The sequence below is a fragment of the Mustelus asterias genome, chromosome 6 (genome assembly GCF_964213995.1).
Source record: "Mustelus asterias chromosome 6, sMusAst1.hap1.1, whole genome shotgun sequence".
Taxonomy (NCBI): domain Eukaryota; kingdom Metazoa; phylum Chordata; class Chondrichthyes; order Carcharhiniformes; family Triakidae; genus Mustelus; species Mustelus asterias.
In genome coordinates, this window is record NC_135806.1 from 144,657,780 (window position 1) to 144,679,670 (window position 21,891).

The 21,891-nt window shown below is 44.3% G+C and overlaps 1 protein-coding gene across 1 annotated transcript in view; it reads left to right on the plus strand.

The window, feature by feature from the left end:
- The window catches only part of LOC144495231 (uncharacterized), a 137,996-nt gene that overhangs the window by 109,738 nt on the left and 6,367 nt on the right, over nucleotides 1–21,891 (plus strand). Inside the window, exons 9-10 of the mRNA XM_078215298.1 lie at nucleotides 1,277–1,404; nucleotides 10,957–11,046. Of these exons, the coding sequence (XP_078071424.1) occupies nucleotides 1,277–1,404; nucleotides 10,957–11,046 (218 nt within the window). The remainder of the gene's footprint in view (nucleotides 1–1,276; nucleotides 1,405–10,956; nucleotides 11,047–21,891) is intronic.

The following is a 21,891-nucleotide window of genomic DNA, read 5'->3' on the forward strand; positions in this document are numbered from 1 at the left end:
TGGAGGGCTGTTGTAGGCTGCAAAGAGACATAGATAGGATGCAAAGCTGGGCTGAAAAATGGCAAATGGAGTTTAACCCTGATAAATGTGAGGTGATTCATTTTGGTAGGACTAATTTAAATGTGGATTACAGGGTCAAAGGTAGGGTTCTGAAGACTGTGGAGGAACAGAGAGATCTTGGGGTCCATATCCACAGATCTCTAAAGGTTGCCACTCAAGTGGATAGAGCTGTGAAGAAGGCCTATAGTGTGTTAGCTTTTATTAACAGGGGGTTGGAGTTTAAGAGCCGTGGGGTTCTGCTGCAACTGTACAGGACCTTGGTGAGACCACATTTGGAATATTGTGTGCAGTTCTGGTCACCTCACTATAAGAAGGATGTGGAAGCGCTGGAAAGAGTGCAGAGGAGATTTACCAGGATGCTGCCTGGTTTGAAGGGTAGGTCTTATGAGGAAAGGTTGAGGGAGCTCGGGCTGTTCTCTCTGGAGCGGAGGAGGCTGAGGGGAGATTTAATAGAAGTTTATAAAATGATGAAGGGGATAGATAGAGTGAACGTTCAAAGACTATTTCCTCGGGTGGATGGAGCTATTACAAGGGGGCATAATTATAGGGTTCGTGGTGGGAGATACAGGAAGGATATCAGAGGGAGGTTCTTTACGCAGAGAGTGGTTGGGGTGTGGAATGGACTGCCTGCAGTGATAGTGGAGTCAGACACTTTAGGAACATTTAAGCGGTTATTGGATAGGCACATGGAGCACACCTGGATGATAGGGAGTGGGATAGCTTGATCTTGGTTTCAGATAAAGCTCGGCACAACATCGTGGGCCGAAGGGCCTGTTCTGTGCTGTACTGTTCTATGTTCTATGTTCTATTGCACCCTTGTTCAAACAAAGGTGAAAGGGGATGAACAAAAAATCTTGCAGAGCTTAATCCCTCTAAATACCCTAACAAATCTATATTATTACACTATGAAAAGGACTGTAAATAATTTAAGGAGGGCATAGGCAGGTTAACAGCTTGCTTAGATTGATGGAATTAATATTACAGAACCTGAGGTGACAGGATAAGGGTATGAGGTGCGTAAATATAAAAGTGAGAGAGCAATTTGTTAAATTTATTAATAATGTATATTTTATAAATAGAAACAAGAATAGAGACAAAAATAAAGAATGCTGCTAAACCGACAGATGCTATTGGTTAAGCTGCAGTTCGTGACATTTTATATATCATTTTCTAATTCTACTTCTGTTTATTAACATTTGGTTAAACTATTTGCCAGTTGAAATAAAGGAGGAAGAGCTGAATGGAATTATTGACAAAAAGGAAACAGAGATTCAACTAGTGAACAGGCAGATGCGTTCCCAGGAGAGAGAGAAACAAAGTGAGATCATCAAATTGCAGATGGAGGTAAGGACAGAATTATTGTGTAAAAAGGGAAGTTTTTTGAGAGGATTAAACCAGCCTATGAAAGAGCTACGAGGGAGCAGGTTTGACCTCAGGCTTCACTAATGGCTTGATTGGTATATGGTGCAACTTCCTGGTTTCCCAGCGTCAGATCTCAGGGTTAGCCCAAAGGTGTGCTGAGGAATCCCTCTCGCAAGTCCCCAGGTAAGGCGAGAAGCGATAACTTCCCCTGACAACTGCGCTCTGCTGGGAACCATCTGACGAAGCTATTTTTGGCTGGTCGTGCCAGTTTTACACCAATAGTTTAATCTGAACAGTTAAAAGAAATAAAACCATTTCTAACCTCAGTGTAACTATTAAATATCCAGACTGACCCCTGCACAGGACACCCCTCACACTCTGGATTCTCCACCCTCCACTCCTACCCCGCACCCCCCCCGCCCGACTAATCAACCCCAAGGTATTCCCAACCCCCCATCAACAATCCCCCCCCTTGGGATTCCTTGCCCCCCCCCCCAACCCCAGCCATATAGGATTCCTCTGCTTCTCCCCCTCCAACCTGCATGCCCAACTCTAAGATCCCCCTGCTCCTGTTTTGACCCCGCCTCCCCCCACACCACCATGAATGAACCCGACCCCACCTCCACACACCACCCTGACCACTCTCCTTCCAAAAGAATATCCTCCTGTTAAACAGTAAGAAGGCTACGGCCATTGACTTTGGTCCCCGTTTCAAACTCCATTCCCTAGTTACCAACTCCATTCCTCTCCCTGACAACTATCTGAGATTGATGCAAATGGCTCACAAACCTTGGCGTTTGTTTTGATTACAAGATGACTACTGACCACATATCCTTTCCATCACCAAGACCACCTACTTCTATTTCCCTAAAATTGTTGTTCCTTCACTTTCACTGGCTCAAAATCCTCGGACTCCCTTCTTAGCAGCATTGTGGGTGTAACTGCACCACATGGAGTGCAGCAGTTCAAAAAGGCAGCTGACCACAATCTTCTCAAGGGTAATTAGGGATGGGCAATAACCTAGCCAGTGAAGGATTGTGCTGCAGGTAACTTTATTGTGTGAAGTGGGATATCTGTTACGGTTTAATCCACGAGTGACTCTGGAAGCTTGGCCATGAAGTGCCACTCAACAACACCTAATAACTAGAAGAAGAAGTGAGTTTCAGTTTTTTTAAATTCATGATAGAAACATAGAAACTAGAAGCAGGAGGAGGCCATTTGGCCCTTCAAGCCTGCTCCACCATTCACTTTGATCATGGCTGATCATTGAATTCAATATCCTGAACCTCCCCTTCCCCCCATATCCCTTTTGCCCCAAGAGCTATATCTAATTTCTTCTTGAAATCAGACAACATTTTGGCTCAACTACTTTCTGTGGTAGCGAATTCCACACATTCACCACTCCCTGGGTGAAGAAATTTCTTTTCACCTCAGTTATAGAGTCATAACGGTTTACAACATTGGAACAGGCCCTTCAGCCTAACTTTTCCCTTTTTTTTAACCACTAAGCATCACCACCCTGCTGTCCTCTGCTGGACCTTGCCTTCACTCGAACACAGAGGGTGTCTTCTGGAGGTCTACCTTCTGGTAGCAGTGACTGCACCTATGCAAATCTTCCCTGCAACAACCAATCAGCATCGCTGCTCTGCTGCTTTCTGCTGGACTAAGTTCTAAGTTTACCTCTTATCCTCAAACTATGACCCCTAGTTCTGGACTCCCTCACTATTGGACTCATTCTTTCTGAATTTTATAAGTTTCAATGAGATCCCCTCTCACTCTTCTAAACTCCAGTGAACATAACCCTAACTGACTTAGTCTCTCCTCATATGACAGACCTGCGCATGAATCAGCCTGGTAAACCTTCGCTGCACTCCCTCTATAGCAAGGACATCCTTCCTCAAATAAGGATACCAAAACTGCACACAATTCTCCAGGTGTGGCCTCACCAACACCCTGTACAATTGCAGTAAAACATCCTTATTCCTACACTCAAATCCTCTCACTATGAAGACCAACATACCATTTGCCTTCTTTACTGCCTGCTGTACCTGCGCGCTTACTCTCAGTGACTGATGCACGAGGACACCAATGTCTCGCTGAGTATTTCGGTCTCGGGGAGGTGACGGCCGAGTGGTATTATCACTAGATCTTTAATCTAACAGCTCAGCTAATGTTCTGGGGACCCGGGTTCGAATCCCGCCATGGCAGCTGGTGGAATTTGAATTCAATAAAAAATATCTGGAATTGAGAATCTACTGATAACTATGAAACTATTGTCAATTGTTGGAAAAACCCATCTGGTTCACTAATGTCCTTTAGGGAAGGAAATCTTCTGGCCTACATGTGACTTCAGAGCCACAGCAAGGTGGTTGATTCTCAACTGCTCTCTGAGCAAGGGCAACTAGGGATGGGCAATAAGTGCTGGCCCAGCCAGCGACACCCATGACCCAGGAATGAATAAAGAAAATCCATCTCTCTCATTTACACACATTCAAGTAATAATCTGTCTTTCTATTATTGCTACTAAAGTGGATAACCTCACATTTATCCACATTATACTGCATCTGCCATGCATATGCCCACACACTCAGCATCTCTGCATCCTGGGCATCGCTGGTTGGACAGCATTTATTGCCCATCCCAGTTGTCCAAGAGCAGTTGAGAATCAACCACATTGCTGTGGGTCTGGAGTCACATGTAGGCCAGACCGGGTAAGGACGGCAGATTTCCTTCCCTAAAGGACGTTAGTGAACCAGATGGGCTTTTCCGACAATGGTTTCATGGTCCTCAGTAAATTCTTAATTCCAGATATTTTTTACTGAATTCAAATTCCACCATCTGCCATGGCGGGATTCGAACCTTGGTCCCCAGAACATTAGCTGAGTTTCTGGATTAATAGTCTAGTGATAATACCACTCGGCCATCGCCTTCCCTGTTTTCTTTGTGAGACCCGGAGGCACAGGTGTCCCACAAGGACAGCCTGGACCACTACTATTTTTACTTGCCCCACCGCCACAACCCTTTCTCCCTCGTGTCAGACACCACGGAACCTGTCCACTCCTGCCACAAATATAAGTTGGGAGGTTGCCAGGCTCCTTGATCCTCAGATGCCAGCAGCCAACCAAGCTGCCTGCTGTGGAAAGGTGACTTACCAATGGGATATAAATCAAGCCCAGCTTTTACAATCTCTTGCCGAGTTAGTTTATCACCCAAAGTTAATCTCTTCCCTCAAAAAAGAAAAGATATGTGTCAGTGTTCTCTTAAAATTAAATTGTGCCCGTCGTTCTTAGAAAATACATACATGTTTCATTCTCAGAATATATTCACAGCATGCTGTAATCTCAGAGAAAACACTGTTCTCATCAAAGCAAATTATTTATCCAGAATATTAATATAAGATAAATAATGCAAGCCAATTCAAGTGCTTCTAATGTTTATTTAAAGTTAATTTTCATTACCAGGTTCATGTCGGGACATAAGACTTGGATGTTTTCTGACGTTTCATTCACAGCCTAGAGCCTGGCTTCATAAAATGCAGCATCCAGTTCTTTGTTAACAGACTAGCTGGTAACTCTATGCGAGAAACTAAATTCACAAATTTCCTCTTGAAAAAACAATTTTGGCTTAAGTATTTTGTCATTCTATCTGCTTAAAATACGGATCACAGAAAACAAATTCTGCTTCGATGTACAGTGGGACACAGATCTCCACAGCAAGGCACTGACAACAATCAGGAATCACACTGTCATGCAATTAAGAACATAAGAACATAAGAAATAGAAGCAGGAGTAGGCCATCTAGCCCCTCGAGCCTGCCCCGCCATTCAATAAGATCATGGCTGATCTGAAGTGGATCAGTTCCACTTACCCGCCTGATCCCCATAACCCCTAATTCCCTTACCGATCAGGAATCCACCTATCCGTGATTTAAACTTATTCAACGAGGTAGCCTCCACCACTTCAGTGGGCAGAGAATTCCAGAGGTTCATCACCCTCTGAGAGAAGAAGTTCCTCCTCAACTCTGTCCTAAACTGACCCCCCTTTATTTTGAGGCTGCGCCCTCTAGTTCTAGTTTCCTTTCTAAGTGGAAAGAGTCTCTCCACCTCTACCCTATCCAACCCCTTCTTTATCTTATAGTTCTCTATAAGATCCCCCCTCAGCTTTCTAAATTCCAATGAATACAAACCCAATCTGCTCAGTCTCTCCTCATAATCAGCACCCCTCACCTCTGGTATCAACCTGGTGAACCTTCTCTGCACTCCCTCCAAGGCCAATATATCCTTCTGCAAATAAGGGGACCAATTCTGCACACAGTATTCCAGCTGCGGCCTCACCAATGCCCTGTACAGATGCAGCAAGACATCTCTGCTTTTATATTCTATCCCCCTTGCGATATAGGCCAACATCCCATTTGCCTTCTTTTAAAACATATAAAGAATGGATTATGGTTCCATTGCTTTATTTCCTAGAACAATCTAAAACTATCTTCCACTAACAAAGAACAAAGAAAATTACAGCACAGGAACAGGCCCATCGGCCCTCCAAGCCTGCACCGACCATGCTGCCTGACTGAACTACTCCCTTCCCTTCCAGGGACCATATCCCCCTATTCCCAGCGTATTCATGTATTTGTCCAGACGCCCCTTAAAAATCACTATCGTATCTGCTTCCACTACCTCCCCATGACAGCGTGTTCCAAGCACCCACCACCCTCTGTACAAAAAACCTGCCTCGTACATCCAAATCATTAATATAAATGACAAATAACAGTGGACCCAGCACTGATCCCTGAGGCATACCACTGGTCACAGGCCTCTAGTTTGACAAACAATTCTCTGCAACCACCCTCTGGCTTCTGTCAAGAAGCCAATTTTGTATCCAATTAGATACCTCACCCTGGATCCCGTGAGATTTAACTTTATGCAACAACCTACCAAGCGGTACCTTGTCAAAGGCCTTGCTAAAGTCCATGGAGACAACATCAACTGCACTGCCCTCATCTACCTTCTTGGTTACCCCTTCAAAAAACTCAGTCAAATTTGTGAGACATGATTTTCCATTCACAAAGCCATGCTGACTGTCCCTAATCAGTACTTGCGCCTCCAAATGCCTGTAGATCCTGTCTCTCAAAATACCTTCCAACAATTTACCCACCGCAGATGTGTGGCTCACTGGCCTGTAGTTCCCAGGCTTTTCCCTGCAGCCCTTTTTAAACAAAGGTACAACATTTGCCACTCTCCAATCTTCAGGCACCTCACCCGCTTTTCCAAGGGTGGAAGAGTCAATTACTAGGGGGCGCAGGTTTAAGGTGCGAGGGGCAAGGTTTAAAGGAGAAGTACCAGGAAGTTTTTTACACAGAGGGTGGTGGGTGCCTGGAACCCGCTGCCGGGGGAGGTAGCGGAAGTGGATACGGTAGTGGCTTTTAAGGAGCGTGTATAGGATGGGAATAGAGGAATATGGTCCCCGGAAGGGTAGGGGGTTTTAGTTAAGTTGGGTAGCATGGTCGGTGCAGGCTTGGAGGGCCGAAGGGCCCGTTCCTGTGTTATAATTTTCTTTGCTCTTTGTTCTTTGTTTTATTTCTGGCATATGATTTGTGACCTCTTTTGTGAAGACAGAATCAAAGTATGTATTCAGTTGCTCAGCCATTTCTTTGTCCCCTATTATACATTCCCCGTTTCTGTCTGTGGGGGACCTACATTTGTCTTCACCAACCTCTTTCTCTTCACGTATCTATAGAAACTCTTAGTGTCAATCTTTATGTTCCCTGCAAGCTTACTTTCGTACTGTATTTTCCCCTTCTTAATCAAACCCTTGGTCCTTCTTTGCTGAATTCTAAACTGCTCTCAATCCTCAGACCTATTATTTTTCTTGGCCAATCTGTAGGCTTCTTCCTTTGATCGATTCTCTCTCTAATTTCCTTTGTTAGGCCCTCTTTGGATTGGCCCTCTTACCCATTTTGCTTTTGTGCCAGACAAGAATAAACAGTTGCTGCAGTTCCCCCATGCGTTCCTTGAATATTTGCCATTGCCTATCCATTGTCATCCCTTTAAATAACTCTCCCCAGTCTATCAAGGCCAACTCATAGAAATCATAGAAACCCTACAGTACAGAAAGAAGCCATTCGGCCCATCGAGTCTGCACCGACCACAATCCCACCCAGGCCCTACCCCCATATCCCTACATATTTTACCCGCTAATCCCTCTAATCTACGCATCCCAGGACACTAAGGGCAATTTTAGCATGGTCAATCAACCTAACCCGCACATCTTTGAAATGTGGGAGGAAACCGGAGCACCCGGAGGAAACCCACGCAGGCACGAGGAGAATGTGCAAATTCCACACAGACAGTGACCTAAGCCGGGAATCGAACCCAGGTCCCTGGAGCTGTAAAGCAGCAGTGCTAACCACTGTGCTACTGTGCCGCCCGCAAACTCACGCCTCTTATCCTCGTAGTTTCCTTTATTAAGATTCAGCACCCCTAGTCTCCAAATCAAGTGCTTCATTCTCCACCCTGATAAAAAATTCTTTCATGTTATGGTCGCTGATCCCCAAGGGGTGTCGTACAGCTAGATTGACAATGATTCCCTTCTCATTACACAGTGCCCAGTCTAAGATGGCCTGCTCTCTAGTTGGTTCCTCCGCATGTTGGTCAAGAAAACTATCCTGTATACACTCCAGGAATTCCCCCTCTACGGCATTGTGGCTAATTCGATTTGCCCAATCTATGTGCAGATTAAAATCACCCATGATCACCAATTTCCCTTATCACATGCTTCACTAATTTCGTATTTGATGTCATTCCCAACATCATCACTGCCGTTTGGGGGTCTATATCTGACACCCACTAATGTTTTTGCCCTTGTCAAAGGCCTTGCTGAAGTCCATGTAGACAAATCCCTTGTTCCCTTTAGCCCTGTTGTGGGAAAATTACCACTGGAGTCAGACTGGAGGCTCAACAATACAGTTTTATTTAACGAAGCTTCGTGGAGAGAGGCACTGGCACTCCACAGTACTTTAGCAGCTACCTTCTCTCAATGATACAATAGGAGTGGTTCATTTTTATACTTTTCAGACAATGGATAGTCCGGACATTAGCCATTTAACACATCGTTATAGCTGAGTAGGATCGATAATTTAACACATCGTTACAACCAGACATATACAGACATTGGCTTTTAGCATTGCATTGTTACTATCAATGACTTAGTTTTGGTCTATACATACAGTAATTGGTTTTCCTGCATTCATGTATTCCCGTTCCCATTTATGGCTAATCTCTTTATCAGTCCTTATTGTCCTAGGTCTGTCCTAATCTTAAAGTGCCTCAAGCCCTTACTGGCTTCCTGCAGTATCTGATTCCTGCATTTTTAACTTTAAATAACTGTCTGTCCTGCTGTCTGCGCTAAAAGTCAGTGCCTGCTTAATGTTTCTTTCCCAGGTAACCTTTTTATGTGCCAGGCAGCCATTTTATGGGTCAGGTCCCCATCTTTATGTTTTTCCCCACTTCAAGCCCCAAGAGCTATATCTAATTTATTATTGAAATCACATAACGTTTTGGCCTCAGCTACTTTCTGTTGTAGTGAATACCACATATTCATCACCCTCTGGGTGATGAAATTTTTCCTCACCTCAGTTCTAAAAGGTTTACCCTTATCCTCAAACTATCTCCCCTAGATCTGTGCTCCCCACCATCGGGAACATTCTTTCTGAATCTACCCTGTCCAACCTGATAGAATTTTATAAGTTTTTATCAGATCCTCTCTCACTCTTCTAAACTCCAATGAATACAATCTTAACTGACTTAGTCTCTCCTCATAAAGCAGACCTGCCATCCCAGGAATCAGCCTGGTAAATCTTCGCTGCACTCGCTCTATAGCCTGCACACAATACTCCAGGTGTGGCCTCACCAACACCCTATACAATTGCAGTAAAATATTTCTGTTCCTCTACTCAAATCCTCTTGCTATGAAGGCCAACATTCGCCTTCTTTACTTCCTGCTGTATCTGTGCGCTTACATTTAGCGACTGATGCACTCCAAGGCCTCATTGAGTAACCACCTCTCTCAATTTACACACATTCAAGTAATAATCTATCTTCCTATTATTGCTGCCAAAGTGGATAACCTCACATTTATCCACATTATACTGCATCTGCCGTGCAGATACCCACACACTCAGGCTGTCCAAATCACACTGAAGCATCTCTGCATCCGCCTCACAGCTCACCCTCCCACCCAACTTTGTATCATCTGCAAATATGAAGATAATACATTCAGTTCCATCTTCCAAATCATTAATATATAATGTGAACAGTTGGGATCCTAGCACAGATCCCTGCGGTTTTCATTTGATTGACTGCTCAGCCTCTCTGACCTCTGTGGTTAATTTCACAATGTTTGTTGACACAAAGTTAAATTGTTTCAAGGGTTTATGGTTTGTGAAACTTCAAATGATTGACATTTTTATTAGCATGCTCCAGATTTTTTTTCTCATAAGAAATTGATCATCTTTCAAAGCTATTTTTATACATCTCATCAGACACTGTGATGTTCATTGATTCTCGAAAGTGGACAGTGGTTCAGTGGGCACAGGAGCGCTCGACCTTGGCTTAGGGAATTTGAAAGGACATAAAGGCGTGGGTGGCAGGATAGAACTTGGCAGGGGGAAAGGAAGGGCTATACGGAGTGGATGGAGTTGCATAACATGTCTTCGGAGGCATGAGGAGGCCCTTTTAAACTGACCTTTCAAAGGGTTCCCTCATGCATGCCAGTGTTCACAACTCCTCTAACGGGCTTTGAATAACAACTCTTGAAAATCCTGACCCAACATTTGTGAAGGAGTAGGAGATACTTATTTTTGCAATGGAGCTGGTCAAGTCGGGATTGCAGGATGTGGGCTCCTGACAGGAAGCAGCCTGCATGCTTTATAGCACGCCCAAAAATTGGACAGCCCAAGAATGGGAATTGGAATCCTGGAATCGCAACCCACCCTTCCTTTTCATAGGGCTCATGAGTTAACCTGGCTTGGTGAAAATCCAGGTCAATGAGTTCAAACAACAATAGATGAGCTTCTTAAAAAAATAATGGATTGATTAAGCTGCAAAAATAGGCAGATAGTGTTGGAAAATAGCAATTAGCTAGTGGTATTATCGCTAGATTATTAATCTAGGTTTAGCTAATGATGGTGGAATTTGAATTCAATAAAAATATCTGGAATTAGGAATCTACAATGACCATGAAACCATTGTCAATTTTCAGAAAAGCCCATCTGGTTCACTCATGTCCTTTAGGGGAGGAAATCTGCCGTCCTTACCTGGTCTGGCCTACATGTGACTCCAGAGCTACAACAACATGGTTGACTCTCAACTGCCCTCCAAAGATAACTAGGGATGGGCAATAAATGCTGGCCAACCAGCAACGCTCATGCCCCACAAATGAATAAAAGATAAAAGAAAAGTGAGTAGTTTGTTAGCCAAATAACCTTTTGCAATTGCTAAAAGTTCTTACATTTTTTATTATATCATAATTCATGCAGTTTAACACCAAGCTACTGAAGATCCAGAGCACTTCAAAGAAATCACCACACCAGGATTCTTCTGCATTACCTCAGAATATCTTTAAGAGGGTGAGTTCTCAAAGCGGCAGTTTCCTGCACAGACTCTGAACCAAAAATGCTGAATTTATTTCTATATTGCTTTGTCACTGTGTGGAGTTTGCACATTCTCCCCGTGTCTGTGTGGGTTTCCTCCAGGTGCTCCGGTTTCCTCCCACAATCCAAAGATGTGTGGGTTAGGTTGACTGGCCAAGCTAAATTGACCTTGGAGTTGGGAGATTGGCAGAGTAAATATGTGAGGTTAAGGGAACCTGGATGGGACTGTGGTCGGTGCAGACTCAATGGGCCGAATGGCCTCCTTCTGCACTGTAGGGATTCTATGATTCTATATAAACTTGGTGGGTGATTGCTTGCACCAAAGGACTTTTGATAACTGACTGTCTCTTTTATTGATCATTGTTTTATGAAAGCTTTTCTTGATTACCAGGAATTTACTCCTGATTACTGTTCAATTGTGTCGATTGAAAAGCACAGAAATGTGGATGGGTGAGGGTGCGATTTATTAAAGGCCAACAGATTTCCTGATTAACTGATCTAGCTGGAGTTTGAACTTTTGACAGTGGGTTGTGAATTTTAGACCATCTACTCTAATTGGAAAGTACTGTGAAAGTAAACAAAGTTTATTTCTTTCTTGGAGCCTCAGACAGGTAAACACACTCTGCTGAGAGAGTTGAGTAGCAAATTAGCTAATTTGTTGAATTTGGTTTCTCTACTCCCAGCTTCAGTTTTCTATAAATTCAAGGTTCTTTAGTGCAGTCGTGACAAATGAGTGCAGCCAAGGAACTGAGTGGGTTTGGTGAGGAGCAGAAGGATGTGTTTGTTTCCTTGTGTTTTTTCTACCTTTCTCATCCTGTGGTGATTAGTTCTTACTCTACTACAGGGAAAAGAATTAGTTGTTTGGTCAGTATCTCCTGGGTGTTTGAAGTCTATTCCTGTCCTAAGGGTAAACACAGTAAGAAGTTTAACAACACCAGGTTAAAGTCCAACAGGTTTATTTGGTAGCAAAAGCCACACAAGCTTTCGAGGCTCTAAGCCCCTTCTTCAGGTGAGTTCCGCACACACAAGGATGGCCCCAACCTGTTGGACTTTAACCTGGTGTTGTTAAACTTCTTACTGTGTTTACCCCAGTCCAACGCCGGCATCTCCACATCATGACTACTAAGGGTTAACACAGCATATATTCTGGTGGTAACCTTACCAAAATATACAAAAAAGGCAAATAAATAACTGAATATTATAATTAAGTAATTAATTAACACACATTAAGGATGACAGGATAGGCAGTGTGTCAAGGCTGCAGCATGTGTGAGCTTCTGGATGCCAGTGTGACCCGGGGCAAACACATCTGCAGTCAGTGTTTGCGGCTTGGGGAGCTTTGGCTCAGAGTCATTGAGCTGGAGGCTGAGCTGCAGACTCTGCCATGCATCAGGGAGGGAAAGTTTTCATACATACTTTTGTATTCAGAGGGTTCAACACAGTTCTCTGCAGCTGAGACCATACGTCCAGGCGGCTATGATGCCGGGGTCCAGAACATCTGTTCAGGGCTAGAGCAGAATTTGTAGTGAGAGGCAGAAGATCAAGTTGTTGTGGCCACGTGGGCACCAATGGCATAAATGGGATTCGAAATAAATTCTGCTGAAGCGTTATTAGCTGCAAGGAGCTAAATTAATAAGAACCTCAAAGATAATAATTGTTGGATTATACCTCTGAGCCATGAGCAAAATGATGTTGTGTAATTAAGAATAGAGAGTTAAATGTGTGGTTTAAAGGTTGATTCTGAGAGAAATGGGTTTTGATTCATGGAGCACTGGCACCAGCACTGGGGAAAGTGGGAGTTATGTTCCTGGGACAGTCTTCGCCTGAACTATACTGGGACTAGTTCTGGTGGGTTGTATAACTAGAGTGGTAGAGAGGGCTTTAGATTAAATATTGAGGGGAAGGCATCATGTGAGAGGAGATATAGAATATCAAAAGAGAAGCAACAGGGTAATCGAACAGGATAACGATGTGGGTAATGATGACCAGAGTGTGGCAGGAATAGATGGAGAGCACAAACTTCAGAGTGCACCAGCAGCTAAGGCCAGAAATGGCAAAAATGGTAAAAAGACAGAGCTAAAGACTCTGTATCTGAATGTACACAGAATTCATAACAAAAAGGATGAATATACGGCGGCACAGTGGTTAGCACTGCTGCCTCACAGCGGCAGGGACACGGGTTCGGTTCCCGGTTTAGGTCACTGTCTGTGTGGAGTTTGCATGTTCTCCCCGTGTCTGCGTGGGTTTCCTCCGGGTGCTTTGGTTTCCTCCCACAGTCTGAAAGACATAGAACAGTACAGCACAGAACAGGCCCTTCGGCCCACGATGTTGTGCCGACCTTTATCTGAAACCAAGATCAAGCTATCCCACTCCCTATCATCCTGGTGTGCTCCATGTGCCGATCCAATAACCGCTTAAATGTTCCTAAAGTGTCTGACTCCACTATCACTGCAGGCAGTCCATTCCACACCCCAACCACTCTCTGCGTAAAGAACCTACCTCTGATATCCTTCCTATATCTCCCACCATGAACCTATAGTTATGCCCCCTTGTAATAGCTCCATCCACCCGAGGAAATAGTCTTTGAACGTTCACTCTATCTATCCCCTTCATCATTTTATAAACCTCTATTAAGTCTCCCCTCAACCTTATCCGCTCCAGAGAGAACAGCCCTAGCTCCCTCAACCTTTCCTCATAAGACCTACCCTCCAAACCAGGCAGCATCCTGGTAAATCTCCTCTGCACTCTTTCCAGCGCTTCCACATCCTTCTAATAGTGAGGTGACCAGAACTGCACACAATATTCCAAATGTGGTTTCACCAAGGTCCTGTACAGTTGCAGCATAACCCCACGGCTCTTAAACTCCAACCCCCTGTTAATAAAAGCTAACACACTACAGGCCTTCTTCACAGCTCTATCCACTTGAGTGGCAACCTTTAGAGATCTGTGGATATAGACCCCAAGATCTCTCTGTTCCTCCACAGTCTTCAGAACCCTACCTTTAACCCTGTAATCCACATTTAAATTAGTCCTACCAAAATGAATCACCTCACATTTATCAGGGTTAAACTCCATTTGCCATTGTTCAGCCCAGCTTTGCATCCTATCTATGTCTCTTTGCAGCCTACAACAGCCCTCCAGCTCATCCACTACTCCACCAATCTTGGTGTCATCAGCAAATTTACTGATCCACCCTTCAGCCCCCTCCTCTAAGTCATTAATAAAAATCACAAAGAGCAGAGGACCAAGCACTGATCCCTGTGGCCCTCCGCTAGCAACCTGCCTCCAGTCCGAAAATTTTCCATCCACCACCATCCTCTGTCTTCGATCAGATAGCCAGTTACCTATCCAATCGGCCAACTTTCCCTCTATCCCACACCTCCTCACTTTCATCATAAGCCGACCATGGGGGACCTTATCAAACGCCTTACTAAAATCCATGTATATGACATCAACTGCCCTACCTTCATCAACACGTGCTGGTTAGGTGCATTGACCCGAACAGGTGCCGGTGTGTGTGGCGACAAGGGGAATTTCATAGTAACTTCATTGCAGTGTTAATGTCAGCCTTACATGTGACTAATAAATAAACTTTAACTTTATGAATTGTTAACACTAAAGGATATAAATATGTATGACGTGCTAACCATCACAGAGACATGGTTGCAGGGTGACCAGAGCTAGGACGTGAACATTGAAGGGTATTTGACATTTCAAAAAGATAGGAAGCTCGGAAAAGGTGGTGGGATAGTTCTGTTAATTAAGGATGTCATTAGTACAGGAGTGAGAGATGACCTGAGCTTGAAAATGCATGCTGTAGAATCAGTTTGGGGAGAGAAAGGAAACAGTAAAAATAAGAGCCCACTAGTGACAGTACCTTAAAGATCCCGTATAAATATTGGATATCTTAAAATAGACAGCCTCAGCTTGCTGGTGAAGCTGGCTGCTGAGCTCTTGGGGTGCCATTGTGCAGGCACCCCAATCTCCCAGCACACTGGGAGATCTCTTGCTGCCCCTCCCCAGCCGTCCCATGGACATCGGGATCCCCCCTCCCCCACCTGCCGATTACTCCCTGTGCTGGTCTATGAGTCTCCCCACCGCCAATCACTCCATGTGCCGGTCTCCCCCCACTGCCTCACGGACATACCCCCAACCCCCATCCCAGCTAATCACCCCCCCTGCAGAGTTTTCTCCCTCCCCAATAACCCCCTCCCCCTTCTCCAATCACCACCCCTGCTGAGCTTCCCCCTTCCCTCCAAGCCCTGCAGATCTCCCACCTTCCCTCCCACCCCTGCCGAATTCCAACCTGCCTCCCCCTGGCATTTCACCATCCCCACTCAGGCTCCACCCCCACTCAGGCCCCACTCCTTTGGCACTGCCACTTGCACAGTTATGGTGCTCAGTGGGCAGTGCCAGGTCGGCACTGCCCCATGGGCACTTCCTGGCTCTGGCCCGGCCACCCGGGGCTCCACTGGCCTACGAATCCCCTGGCAAGGCCATCACAGCTGGCCTCTGCCAATAGAGGCCAGCTGTGATTCCTGCCGTCAGAAGCGAGGAGGTAAGTGCAAGTGAGCCTGGGCGATAGCCAGGTACAATTTTGTCTTTTAAAAAACATTGAGACAGTTACATGGGTAAGATGGGTATAGAGGGATATGGGCCAAATGTGGGCAATTGGGACTAGCTTCGGGGTTTTAAAAAAAAGGGTGGCATGGACAAGTTGGGCCAAAGGGCCTGTTTCCATGCTGTAAACCTCTATGACTCTATAACATGTCATAAGTATTTAAGCCGGCTTTGCACCCTTTCTGGCTGTGAAGCCGATTTCATCGGTAAAAAAGGGCTAGTATAATCGTGGGAGGAGGGAAACCGGGCGCAATTCTGATTTTTGGCTACTCACCGTCACCTCTCCGAATGACGGGCGGGACAAGTTCATAAGATCACGTCCTATGTTTTTATTTTTACAGTCATTAATGTTGTAATGTATATATCCATTTTATCCTGTATTGCAGGTTTAATGGTTCTTTAATAAATTTGAAAGTAAGTTAGCAAAGCACAATGTTGTTTGTAGTTTTCTTTAAGCAGTTTTAAGAACCCAGTACCCTTGTATTTTCTGAAAGTGGAAGATACAACTTTTGAAGAAACACTCTCAGACACTTCTGATATCCGGGTCATTCTCGTCAGTGTATAAATTATTTAACAGGATATCTGGTAGAAGTTAATATTTCTTGATAGTCAACTTCCTTGTAGAAGTAGTTCACTTTCTCAATTCCAAAATAATTGTTGATGTGAAGTATCTGTTTTGAATTCATGTGAGGGTGATTGTTGAGGGAGCAATCCTGAGTAGTCTGTAATGGGGCTAGTGGTTATACAGGACCTTGGTAAGACCATATCTGGAATAAGAGCAGGCACTTGAAGTAAATCTGACCGAGCTGAATTATCTATAGGTAAATACCACACGGGTAGAAATTTGCATGAGAGATAAAAAAAGGTTTGCGGTGTCCAGCTGTTAAAATTTCAAAGGGAAGTAAAAGGGGTTTACAATTGGGGAAGGTCATAACCAAATGAATTTTATTTTACCCGCAAGTGGTGGCCATAGGAAGATAAAATATTTTTATATCCTGAGAAAGATGAATTTCAAAAAATGATAAAGACAATGGGAAATGATGAAGGAGAAAAACATATTTGAAGAGAGGTTGGGGGTCATGTTGGGTATGGCCATGTAATACCTCCTGGACTGTGCTCTGTGCCAGGAGAAAGCTGTGAAAAAAAGCAAAGTGAAGCAGTTTTCAGCCAGCCCAGAACAGTGTCTTTGCTTTTTTCATATTGTTTTAAAGTTTTTGGAATTTTCCACAACAGGGTGGCAGGGTGGGAGAGAGTGATTGTGGGTGCCTTACGGTAATATTACTGGAATTCTTTTTATAGATGAAATATCTATGGGAATTGTTAGTTAAAGGAGTGTTTATTTTTAAGTTTAACCAAGTTGAAATTTTTTGGCGGGAATGTTCAGTATGACTGCTTTGAACTGTGTAAATATGATCTTGTGTGTTTAAGTTTTCTTTTATGACTAAATGTTTTAATTTAATATTTAAAATCTCCAAACGTGTTACTGGAATTTGTGGTACACATATCTTCTTGTAGTAAAATACAAATAGAAAATAGTTGTGAAAGCTTGCAAAGTTTTTCTCTTTGGGATTTGCATGGCACCTGCTGGATCAAAACAGGGGACAGAGAAGAAAGTAAGAGTTAGATCATAATCTTCCAAGATGGCACCGGAGTGAGGCAACTTCTTGCAAGCTGTGCCCAGCATATCTTCTAATTCTATCCTTTACTCTCGTTCTATGTGTCTAAAACTTTGTTCTAACTCTTTTATACTCTCTCCCTGCTGCCATCAGACTTTTGAATGGCCCTACCTCACATTAAGTTGATCTTTCTCTACACCCTAGCTATGACTGTAACACTAAATTCTGTACCCTCTCCTTTTCTTCTCTATGAACGGTATGCTTTGTCTGTATAGTGCGCAAGAAACAATACTTTTCACTGTATACTAATATATATGACAATAATAAATCATAGAATATAAAAGCAGGGATGTCTTGATGCACCTGTACAGGGCATTGGTGAGGCCGCAGCTGGAATACTGTGTGCAGTATTGGTCCCCTTATATGAGGAAGGATATATTGGCATTGGAGGGAGTGCAGAGAAGGTTCACCAGGTTGATACCGGAGATGAGGGGTTTGGATTATGAGGAGAGGCTGAAGAGATTGGGTTTGTACTCGTTGGAGTTTAGAAGGATGAGGGGGGATCTTATGGAGACTTATAAGATAATGCGGGGGCTGGATAGGGTGGAGGCGGAGAGATTCTTTCCACTTAGTAAGGAAGTTAAAACTAGAGGACACAGCCTCAAAATAAAGGGGGGTCGGTTTAAGACAGAGTTGAGGAGGAACTTCTTCTCCCAGAGGGTGGTGAATCTCTGGAATTCTCTGCCCACTGAGGTGGTGGAGGCTACCTCGCTGAATATGTTTAAAGCGCGGATGGATGGATTCCTGATCGGTAAGGGAATTAAGGGTTATGGGGATCAGGCGGGTAAGTGGTACTGATCCACGTCAGATCAGCCATGATCTTATTGAATGGCGGGGCAGGCTCGAGGGGCGAGATGGCCTACTCCTGCTCCTATTTCTTATGTTCTTATGTTCTTAAATCAAATAAACAGATCAGTCATGATCTAACAGTGGAGTAAGTTTGAAGGGCTGAATGGTGTACTCCTATGTAATCCTCATTCTTCTAAACCCCAGAGAATACAAACATAATTTACTCCAGACTCTCATTATATGACAATCCCCTCATTCCAAGGACCAATCTAGTGAACCTTCGCTGTACTGACACCAGTACACGTAAGCAAATATATCCTTCCTTGAATATGGAGACGAAAATTTCCTAAAGCATTCCTGGTGTGATCTCACCAAAGCCCCAGACAATTGGAGCAAGACTTTTTTTATTCCTGTATCCAATCCCCTTGCAATAAAGGCCGACATGCCATTTGTTTTTCCAATTGCTTGCTGCATGCTAACGTTTTGTTTTTCTTGCACAAGTACACACAATTCCCTTTGAACATCCACATTTACAAGGGTCACACCTTTTAAAAAATATTCTGCTTTTCTATTCTTACGACCAAAGTGAATAACAAAGTGAATGCTCCATCTGTCATGTTGTTGCCAGTCATTTAAGTTATCTCTATCTCTGAGCAGCCTCTTTAGAACCATAGAACCATAGAAAATTACAGCTCAGAAACAGGCCTTTTGGCCCTTCTTGTCTGTGCCGAACCATTTTATGCCTAGTCCCACTGACCTGCACTTGGACCATATCCCTCCACACCCCTCTCATCCATGAACCCGTCCAAGTTTTTCTTAAATGTTAAAAGTGACCCCGCAGTTACCACTTTATCCGGCAGCTCATTCCACACTCCCACCACTCTCTGCGTGAAGAAGCCCCCCCTAATATTCCCTTTAAACTTTTCTCCTTTCACCCTTAACCCATGCCCTCTGGTTTTTTTCTCCCCTAGCCTCAGCGGAAAAAGCCTGCTTGCATTCACTCTATCTATACCCATCAAAATCTTATACACCTCTATCAAATCTCCCCTCAATCTTCTACGCTCCAGGGAATAAAGTCCCAACCTATTCAATCTCTCTCTGTAACTCAGCTTCTCAAGTCCCGGCCACATCCTTGTGAACCTTCTCTGCAGTCTTTCAATCTTATTTACATCCTTCCTGTAACTAGGTGACCAAAACTGTACACAATACTCCAAATTCGGCCTCACCAATGCCTTATATAACCTTACCATAACACTCCAACTTTTATACTCGATACTCCGATTTATAAAGGCCAATGTACCAAAGGCACTCTTTCCGACCCTATCCACCTGTGACGTCACTTTTAGGGAACTCTGTACCTGTATTCCCAGATCCCTCTGTTCAACTGCACTCTTCAGAGTCCTACCATTTACCCTGTACGTTCTTCTTTGGTTTGTCCTTCCAAAGTGCAATATCTCACACTTGTCTGCGTTAAATTCCATTTGCCATTTTTCAGCCCATTTTTCGAGTTGGTCCAAATCCCTCTGCAAGCTTTGAAAACCTTCCTCACTGTCCACTACACCTCCAATCTTTGTATCATCAGCAAACTTGCTGATCCAATTGACCACATTATCATCCAGATCATTGATATAGATGACAAACAACAATGGACCCAACACCGATCCCTGCGGCACACCACTAGTCACAGGCCTCCACTCAGAGAAGCAATCCTCCACAACCACTCTCTGGCTTCTTCCATTGAGCCAGTGTCTTATCCAATTTACTACCTCCCCATGTATACCCAGTGACTGAACCTTCCTAACTAACCTCCCATGAGGGACCTTGTCAAAGGCCTTGCTGAAATAAGAACAAAGAACAGTACAGCACAGGAAACAGGCCCTTCGGCCCTCCAAGCCTGTGCCGCTCCTTGGTCCAACTAGACCAATCGTTTGTATCCCTCCATTCCCAGGCTGCTCATGTGACTATCCAGGTAAGTCTTAAACGATGTCAGCGTGCCTGCCTCCACCACCCTACTTGGCAGCGCATTCCAGGCCCCCACCACCCTCTGTGTAAAAAACGTCCCTCTGATGTCTGAGTTATACTTCGCCCCTCTCAGCTTGAGCCCGTGACCCCTCGTGATCGTCACCTCCGACCTGGGAAAAAGCTTCCCACTGTTCACCCTATCTATACCCTTCATAATCTTGTATACCTCTATTAGATCTCCCCTCATTCTCCGTCTTTCCAAGGAGAACAACCCCAGTCTACCCAATCTCTCCTCATAGCTAAGACCCTCCATACCAGGCAACATCCTGGTAAACCTTCTCTGCACTCTCTCCAATGCCTCCACGTCCTTCTGGTAGTGCGGCGACCAGAACTGGACGCAGTACTCCAAATGCGGCCTAACCAGCGTTCTATACAGCTGCATCATCAGACTCCAGCTTTTATACTCTATACCCCGTCCTATAAAGGCAAGCATACCATATGCCTTCTTCACCACCTTCTCCACCTGTGTTGCCACCTTCAAGGATTTGTGGACTTGCACACCTAGGTCCCTCTGTGTTTCTATACTCCTGATGACTCTGCCATTTATTGCATAACTCCTCCCTACATTATTTCTTCCAAAATGCATCACTTCGCATTTATCCGGATTAAATTCCATCTGCCACCTCTCCGCCCAATTTTCCAGCCTATCTATATCCTGCTGTATTGCCCGACAATGCTCTTCGCTATCCGCAATTCCAGCCATCTTTGTGTCATCCGCAAACTCAAGGATTTGTGGACTTGCACACCTAGGTCCCTCTGTGTTTCTATACTCCTGATGACTCTTGCCATTTATTGTATAATCCAGGTAGACAACATCCACCGCCTTCCCTTCATCCACTTTCCTGGTAACCTCCTCGAAAAACTCTAATAGATTGGTCAAACATGACCTACCACGCACAAAGCCATGTTGACTCTCCCTAATAAGTCCCTGTCTATCCGAATATTTGTAGATCCTATCCCTTATCACACCTTCCAATAACTTGCCCACCACCGACGTCAAACTCACTGGCCGATAATTTCCCGGATTTCTTTTGGAACCTTTTTTAAACAACGGAACAACATGAGCCACCCTCCAATCATCCGGCACCTCCCCCGTGAATACTGACATTTTAAATATGTCTGCCAGGGCCCCTGCAAGTTCAACACTAGCTTCCCTCAAGGTCCGTGGGAATACCCTGTCCGGTCCTGGGGATTTATCCACTCTGATTTGCCTCAAGACAGAGAGCACCTCCTCCCCTTTAATCTGTAAAGGTTCCATGGCCTCCCTACCAGTTTGCCCTATTTCCGTAGACTCCATGCCCGTTTCCTCAGTAAATACGGATGCAAAAAAAACCATTTAGTATCTCCCCCATCTCTTTTGGTTCCATACACAGTGTACCACTCTGGTCTTCAAGAGGACCAATTTTATCCCTCACTATCCTTTTGCTCCTAACATACCTATAGAAGCTCTTTGGATTTTCCTTCACTCTGTCTGCCAAAGCAACCTCATGTCTTCTTTTAGCCCTCCTGATTTCGCTCTTAAGTAGCCTCTTGCACTTTTTATACTCCTCGAGCATCTGATGTGTTCCTTGCTGCCTGTACATTTCATACAACTCTCTCTTCCTCTTAATCAGTGTGACAATCTCCCTCGAGAACCAAGGTTCCTTATTCCTATTTACTTTGCCTTTAATCCTGACAGGAACATACAAACTCTGCACTCTCAAAATTTCTCCTT